This window comes from Perognathus longimembris, chromosome 6 (genome assembly GCF_023159225.1).
Source record: "Perognathus longimembris pacificus isolate PPM17 chromosome 6, ASM2315922v1, whole genome shotgun sequence".
NCBI classification, from domain to species: domain Eukaryota; kingdom Metazoa; phylum Chordata; class Mammalia; order Rodentia; family Heteromyidae; genus Perognathus; species Perognathus longimembris.
The window spans coordinates 15,334,141-15,343,208 of NC_063166.1; the positions used below are offsets into that span (position 1 = coordinate 15,334,141).

The 9,068-nt window shown below is 35.9% G+C and overlaps 1 protein-coding gene across 1 annotated transcript; it reads right to left on the reverse strand.

The window, feature by feature from the left end:
• Window positions 1-227: 227 nt before the first annotated feature.
• On the reverse strand, window positions 228-1,163 carry LOC125353561 (olfactory receptor 14J1-like). Its single transcript, XM_048349254.1, has one exon. It carries the CDS (start codon window positions 1,161-1,163, stop codon window positions 228-230), a length of 936 nt encoding a protein of 311 aa, XP_048205211.1.
• Window positions 1,164-9,068: the final 7,905 nt, after the last annotated feature.

A 9,068-nucleotide genomic window follows, 5' to 3' on the forward strand; every position in this document is an offset into this window, starting at 1 on the left:
TCCATATATATGGAAGAAATAGTATATACTACAAAATATTGCTTTATTAAAATATTTTTATTATCTTTAAGCAATTATACAAAGGAGTTGCCATTCAACAAAGGAGTGTATGACTACAATGAATTTCAATAGCTTTTCAGTAACACTACATGTTGAAGGAATTCTGATAAAACTTCCTTGTACATAATATTGGGGAGTCATTAATGGCACCACAAAACATTTATTTCTCAGTGAATTTTTTCATCCAGTTTTAACCTCTGTATAGCTCTCTTCATGGTCTCATTTCTCAGACTATAGATAACAGGGTTGAGTGTTGGGGGAATTACTGTGTAAAAGACAGATAGCAAAAGATCTAAGGCAGTTGAAGAGTCTGAAGTTGGTTTGAGGTATGCACAGATGCCTGTGGAGAGAAAAAATGAAACAACAAAAAGATGTGGCAGGCAGGTGGAGAAGACCTTAGATCGGCCTTCAGCAGAGGGGATTCTTAGAACTGTGCAGAATATGTGGATGTAGGAGAAGGCAATGGAGATGAAACAGGCTAAGGCTGCTACAACTATGAACACAATCACTCCAATGACTGCAAGGTAATCATTGGAGCAGGAGAGCTTGATCAATTGGGGGATATCACAGAAGAACTGGTGAATTACTTTGGCTCTACAGAATGTGATAGAAAATGTGGCAACTGTGTACAAAGTTCCTGTGATGCCTCCAGTTACCCATACAGCTATCACAGCTCTCTTACAGTTTCTGGGATCCATGATGAAGTCATAATGCAAGGGGAAGCAGATGGCTACATAGCGGTCATAAGACATCACTGTGAGATTGGACAACTCAGCCCAGGCCAAAGACGTGAAGAAGAAAACCTGGAGCACACACTGAGCATAGGAAATGTAGCCATTGCCCGTGAGGGAATTGTCAATGGACTGGGGGACAGTAACAGAGATGAAGGAGGCATCCAGAATGGAAAGTTGCTTCAGGAAGTAATACATGGGAGACTGGAGCTGCTCATCCAGTGTTGTGATGGTGATAATGGTGAAGTTACCTACTAACGCCATTAGGTATATCACCATGAAGAAGAAAGCATGTAAGATCTGCAGTTCACGATGGTCAGAAAACCCCATGAGGAGGAATCCAGTCACTGTGGTTCTATTTGTCTTCATCATTTTGAAAATATAAATTGTAACAGCAGCTGGAATCTTAAAAGATAAGGGAAATGCAGTAGAATTATAATAAAATAAATTACATGTTTTCATCATTGTTTATTCCAATTGTTAATGTTGTAAGCAATTGTTATTTACTACCTTGTTATTTATTTGATGTGGATAATCCAATGGTGACAAATGCATATTTTTAGTATATATGGAGTATTCAATTTATAGTATAAACTAAGAGTAACTTTTGAGTATAAATGTGGTCATTCCACTTTTGCCTTTAAGGGAAAATGTGTGTTTGCTCCTTGAGAAACACTACTCCACTTACAGAGGAAATCCATTGACTTGATTGAAAGTATCAACAGAAATACTTCAGTGAGTGTTTGGTGACAGATTTCTGAGCATTGGATGGGTTATGTGTTTGTGAGTAGCATATGTGCTTTTTTAGTATTTAAGAATTAGCTACCGATAACTAATGCTTCTTTACTTCCTAGCAAACAATATGATAATTTTCTTGAGACGTTTCATTATTTTGGAACCATGGTTTAAAATCGACTATATAATTACCCTTTTAATTATAGTGTTAGTAGCTTGATATTTCACTAAAATCCAGAGCCAAATTGCAAACACGCTACATTCTACTTTCAATTTTGTTTCCCAGTTGATTGTATTACATATCTTTTTCAATGTTAATTTTAAATGCTCTTTATTTTCACTTCAGATGAAACAATCAAATTGGCATTCGTTGTGCAGTATAAAGGATCTTAAAAAGCAGCTATTTCTTTAAATTTCTTTTTATCTTTATGTCTTTTATTTCAGTTGCTCTGTGATAGTTTTAAAAGTCAACAGAAAATATTCAAATTCCCACTAAACCTTTTTAGGAAGAGACTGGAGATACAAAGCAACTGACATTTCAGAGAAGGGAAGCCTTTTAATTCCTTATGCAGGACTTTGATCTTTATAAAATGGAAATACCCATTTGATCTTCTGTCACTAGCTGCTATATTAGCACTTAAGAATTAATTAGAAATTAATCTCATGTTATCATATAGTCTTCCTTGCTAGGTAATGTGTAAAATTTGCTATATCAATCTTTATAATGTTTGTTCTAAACCATATGAAATCTCACCTGATAGCTTTTTGTGGCTCAACGAATCATCCTTAAAAAGTGATATCTACCAAATAGAAGCCATCAAGTATTTCTTAAATGGCAGGGTATAAGTACCTTATTCAATTAAAAACTACAACAGCAACAACAACAACAACAACAAAAAGTGATATCTATGGGAGTGTTAAACGATATGGGGATTCTACTTTGATTACTGACATAACTGAGAGATCATGGGTTTTTTTGGGGGGGGGGTTGGTCATCTTATTCCTGCCTCTCCTATTGACAGTGGAGAATCATTCTGCTTCTCCCTCATCTTTGCTCTTTTGGAGAAATAACTTAGCATCTGAGTACCACTTTTCTAGATCATAGTAACTGGGAGATTCGACTACCTTCAGATTGCAATACAAATGGTTGTTAAGTTTACTAAAAGTTTTGAATTATTGTCTTAGTTGGTACACTTAGAGACATCTTGACTCATTCTATGAATATGAATCACAGATTTATTCTATGTAGCGTGTTCTCAAATTTACTGATTTGCATTCAAATATTAAACCAGAATGAGAAAATATGGAGCGTTAGAGTTCAGGTTAGCATTCTAATATAATTTTTGTTTCTAGGGTCTACATTTTATTTTATTTTACTTTATTTTATAACAATGGGCCTTGAATCTGGATTCATGTAACTTCTAATCAAGGGCCTTATTATTGAGATAAGCTCTGAGCACTTGCCTTTCCATTTTGGTTTTGCAATAGGATCTTTCTCACCTTGTCCAGGATGGACTAGAACTGGTAGTCTTTTTATTTCTGTCACAGAACTAAGTAGTTAAACAGAAAATGACCGTTACACATTGCTCCAAGTTCTACTTTTTGCCTATCATCTTTTCTTCAACTTTGTAAGATGATAAACAGAATTATTTTCCATGTTTTATTTTTATTTTATGCTGCCAAATTTATACATGCAGTATCAATAGACAAGTAATTAAACAGAAATTTTGAGTGTTTGTTTGTATAGGGCGGGTCTCATGCCAGACTGAATCTATGACAATATAGATTCACTCCACAATATAATTCAATATAATTCACTCCACAATGCATTTTTATCTAGTTCCTAACAGGTAACTTCAATATTTGAGTATCTGGGTGATGGTGGCTCACACCAGTAATCCTAGATACTGAGGAAGCTAAAATCTGAGGATCATGGTTCAAAGACAGCCTGGGCAAGAAATTCTATGAGCTGAAAGTGGAGGAATTGATCAAGTGGTAGAGTGCTAGTATTGATCACAAAAACTTAAAAGCTCAGGGACAGTGCCCAGATGCTGAGTTCAAGCCTCTTGACAGATCCCACCCCCCCAAATTTAATATTCGAATCTGTATTTTAATAGCTTAAAAATATGTATCAGAATTCTTATTTAAAAGGACTGAGGTATGAACGCTAGGCCTTTGCGTTTGCTCATTTGCTGCTTATTTATATCCAAAATTCATCAATACTAATAAAAAGCATCAAAGAACATAGGAGGGGAGCCATAATTACATTCCATGTATGTCAAGCTAAAGTTTTGTCCCCCAACTAACATCAGAGATGTTAAACAAGTTTTTTATAAATGTTTCACATATATAATCACATAATTATATGCCTTTTTTCAACTTACAGGTTTTCCACATACAGCCTGTTACTTTCAATACATTTATATGAACAAAATATGTAGACTTCATTAATATGCTCACTATACGAGGAAAGGTTATTTCATTGTTTATTTACTTTTTTCCTTATTTTTTATTTTTTAAATATTTTTTTCTTATTTATTGTCAAAGTGATGTACAGAGACGTTACAGTTTCATACGTTAGGCATTGGATACATTTCTTGTAAATTTGTGGTTTTCCTTTTCCAAATTCAACATGAAGTATGTTAGTTTTTCATAAAACCTTTCCCTGTATCCTTGCTTCCAAATTGGAAAACTCACCACAAGTTTCTTTAGTCTGTTAGCAGACATCCAAGATGATCATGAGCTTGCTTCTGACGTTTCTCCTCTCTAAGCTCACATATTTAAACAAACATGTTATATTTTTCCCTAGAGAAAAAGTTTATTCAGATTTTTTATTTTTTGAGGACAAGAATATTTTTGGAAATGGATCTTTGAACTAAATGACAAAAATATTCTGCAACTCTACCACCTGGGAATGGAGAGAAAATTAAGATCTCCACACAAATGAGAAATAGTTTGGTAGCCTGTAGTGGCTCTCAGAGTGCACATCATATGTAAATTGCCTGGAGAGCTTGTTAAAGGTCAGGTATCAGTGTGCCACATTTCTGATGCAAAAGCTCTCAGGAGACAACCAGAAAGTCGAATGCCTGCCAAAAACCTAGATGCTGCTGGAAATGGTCTGAGAACAAGTGGAAAACACTGTTAATTCATGCATTTCTGAAAGACAAATACACTTATTTCTCCCTAAATAAATGAATCTATAATTTCAGGCCTGTTATAAAACTGGAAATTAATGCTGTTTTTCCATGACACTGGATTTATATGTTGGATCTCAGATTGGAGAAGTTAGGTTGGTCATCATTATGATGGCATAGGATAGTGAAAAATGTGATAGTACATGATCTGTGATATAATGAATGAAAATGATATGTGATATAGTGATTAAAACATAATGAAATACTGTTAAAGGAGCAAGTGTTCAGTATCAGCACCTGAAAAAATCACAGGGTGACCCCAAACACTGAAAGAGGGGGAGGAATGGAAAGGGGGGGGATGGAGGGGGGCACGAGGGACAAGGTAACAAACAGTACAAGAAATGTGTCCAACGCCTAACGTATGAAAGTGTAAGCTCTCTGTACATCAGTTTGATAATAAAAATTTGAAAAAAAATATTTGCAACAACTTTCTAAGTTACTGGAAATAAATCTATTCTCTTGGTAATTTCTGAGTCCTCTTCCTACTTTCACAGGCATTGTTTATTTCCGTACTGAATCTTATCATCTGAAAATAGGACTAATGTGATTTCTTTCTTTCCTGATTGTATCCCATTTCTTTCTCTTGCCTTATTGATTGAGTTCAGAATTCAAACACTGTGTTCAATAAGAATGCAGAAGTGGGTGTATTTGTTTCCTTTCTCACCTCAAAGGAAATGACTTCATTTTCTCCCCCATTTAGCACTATGTTAGGTTGAGCACCTTTTTATTTAAAGGCACACTCTTTCTATTTTTAGGTTCTAAACGGATTTTATTGTGAAGTGATATTGAATTTTGTCAAAGGCTTTGTTAGCATTTATTGAGATGATCATATGATTTTTTTTCCTATTTATGTGCTATGTTACATTTTTGAATTGGCATATGCTGAACTCTGCTTACATACATGGAATGAAAGAAACAATATGTGTGTATGGTATTTTATTATTCTATTTTTGAATTAGCTTATTTTGATAATATGGTTATCTATGGTATTTCCATACAGGCACACAGTGCATTTTGAAAAAAAATTAGAATTTACATGGATGTCCTTCAGCTTAAGGTATGGAGTTTTGAGTCCTACCTAGAAATTGAGAGACACAGGGTAAAAAAAGACAAACAACCACAAAAGCAATACTTGTAAAACTGTTTGGTGAAAGTGAACTGAACACCTCAGGGGGGAAAAGGGAAAGGGGGTGAAGGGAGGGAGTTATGAGGGACAAGGTAACAAACAGTACAAGAAATGTATCCAAAGCCTAATGTATGAAACTGTAACCTCTCTGTACATCAGTTAGATAATAAAAAATTGAAAAAAAAAAAGCATCTAGGGCAAAGCTTCTCTTTTTTTTTTTTTTTTTGGCCAGTCCTTGGCCTTGGACTCATGGCCTGAGCACTGTCCCTGGCTTCTTCCCGCTCAAGGCTAGCACTCTGCCACTTGAGCCACAGTGCCACTTCTGGCCGTTTTCTCTATATGTGGTGCTGGGGAATCGAACCTAGGGCCTCTTTTATCCGAGGCAGGCACTCTTGCCACTAGGCTATATCCCCAGCCCAAAGCTTCTCTTAAGACATTCCTAATATACCCCTTCATCCTTTAAGATGCTGTCAGAAGGAAGAGATCAGGAAGGAAGACCTAGACTTTGAACTGTAAGTCCTACTTGGCAGAAATACATGCAGTGTTCACCTTCTTGAGGTCATGTGCTCTGTGTTCCATTTCCACAGCGACTTCTAAGGAATAGGACTGATTCCCTACCATGGAGGGTGGACCATTGCACAAGTTCTCCAGTGCTTAAAGTTCTTAGAAGGTATGTATCAGATTTCTTTCTCTTCTCTTTTCTCTTTTCTGTCTTCTCTCTCCTATCTCCTCTCCTCTCCTTCCCTCCTCCTCCTCCTCTCTCTCTCTCTCTCTCTCTCTCTCTCTCTCTCTCTCTCTCTCTGTCCTGGGGCTTGAACTCTGGGCCTGAGAACCTGAGAACCATCCCTGAGATTCTTTTCTCAAGTCTAGCACTGTACCACTTGAGCCACAGTGCCACTTCTGGCTTTTTCAGTATATGTGGTGCTGAAGAATCAAACCCTGGGCTTCATGTATGCTAGGTAGGAACTCTACCTTTAGGCCACATTCCCAGCCTCTGTCCCTCTTCTCTTGTGGTCATCTCCAACCCTGGCACTATATGTGTTCATATGCTCTCTGACTTACTGTTTTGTCCTCATTACAATTCAGTGTAATTCTCCACTGTGATTCAATATGGAAAAACATGCTATCGTTCATGACAAGGCCTCACTCTATACCTGTTTGAGATATTAGAAGTCATCAATTGTCTTTTTCCTGCTTGTCTTGCGGGACAAGTCACTGTCACACCTAACCCCCAATATGAGTATAAGGCACGTGGATTATATGGGTTTATTTTGTAGAAAGATTGCTAGTTTCTTCACTAGCAATTCCAGGGCTGCTACTACCATCCTTTCTTTTTTTGGATTTGCATAACCCTCTTGATCAAGGATTAAGAATTATTTTTCAGCCTCCTTTTCATTGTGTCTGTTTCTCTTGGCTTTATGGATGTCCTGTCACTTCTTTTCTTTTCTTTTCTTTTCTTTTTTTTTTGTTTTTGGCCAATCCTTGGCTTTGCACTCAGGGTCTGAGCACTGCCCCTGGCTTCTTTTTGCTCAAGGCTAGCATTCTGCCACTTGAGCCACAGTGCCACTTCTGGCTGTTTTCTATATATGGAGTGCTGAGGAATCAAACCCAGGGCTTCATGTATTTGAGGCAAGCACTCTTGCCACTAAGCCCTATTCCCAGCCCCACTTCTTTTTTAATTCCAACATCCCTCCTCTCTTTTTGTCTTTGGAATAAATTGTATCCTATATGTTCATATGTTTTCATTTTAGCTTTAGTATCCAAATAGGAGGGAAATAATCTACTTTTGTTTTGCTGAACTTGGCTTATTTTGCTAGCTCAGACACAAAGTTCTCAAGGCCTTACTTTGACCTATAAGAAGCTGAGTTAATAGTTGTTCACATCTATGAGAATGTGCAAACAGCAGGATCATGGTCCATGTCAGGTTAACTTACCTTATAGAGCTGGCATAAAAATAAAAGATATGAAGATAATGGACAGTAAGAGATATGGAAAAATTGTTTGGTTTTTCAAAACTTGGCACTCTAATTCTCATAAAGACTTCAGTACAATAAAACCTTTGAATGTTTAAATTAGGATAAGTAATATAGAAAATATATATGTGTGTTTAATCATTACACATTTGAAAATATTAGGAATAGTAAAGTATTGAAAACCTCAACACTTACTAATGTATGTATTTAGCTAGTGTTTGTGTTTCTGGCACCTAGTAGGACATCAACCACTCAATAGTTTCTTTTGGAATATTTGAAAACCAAAATAATAAAAATCCTGTGATCCGCAAAGTGACATGGCCACACCTAGCTGACATATACATGAATAGTTTCATATTTTGGGAAACAATATGGCCAAGTTGAAGAGACAGTTGAAACAGTTGGTACAATTTGAGAAACTAGCCTCATACATTTGCTGGAATTCAGAAGGGGTGAGCTCTAAGTTTTACCATGAATTATAAGCATAACACACTGAAAATAACCACTCCATGTTGCATTGTTAAGGGCTTATTTTCTTATAAATTTTATTGAGTCTTATGGCTTCAAGAGAAATATAATAGTTCAATTGTGTTGATGAACTTAGTAATGACATATAAATTTGTACTAATAGGTAAAATTGATATTTAAAAGACAAAACATTTTAAGTGGACATTTGAAATTAGAAGACTTTTGTAAAAATTTTGAGTTCTTTATGGGTTGAGTTGTTGGTAAATATTTTGACTTTATTTTCTTGTTTTTCTTGTAATATTGCACATTCATGGGTTTTCAGATTGTATTGTGGTTGTTCATATGTCCATGTGTGGACACTTGGTTGCATGTACATGTATTTGGAAGATTAGAAAGTATAGGATCCATGTGAAAGAGTCACAATTGTTAACTTTTCTTACTATAACACAACAAGATGGTTTCACTGTCTTAAGTAAAGAAATGCCATTTGGTGTAAACCAATTGTACAATTCTTCGGGGGGAGGAGAAAGGGGAGGAGGGGGGAATGAGGGAGGAAGTAACAAGTAGAACAAGAAATGTACTCAATGCCTTTCATTTGAATCTGTAACCCCTCTGTATCACACTTTGACAATAAAGAAAAAAAAGAAATGTAATGAAGTGTTCATATGATAAAAATGTACATATCATTGATCTATTGAAAAAAGTTACTGCTTTCTATGATCATTAAATGATGAAGAAATTGCAATTGCTAAAGGACTACATGCGTATACTATGTAAACAC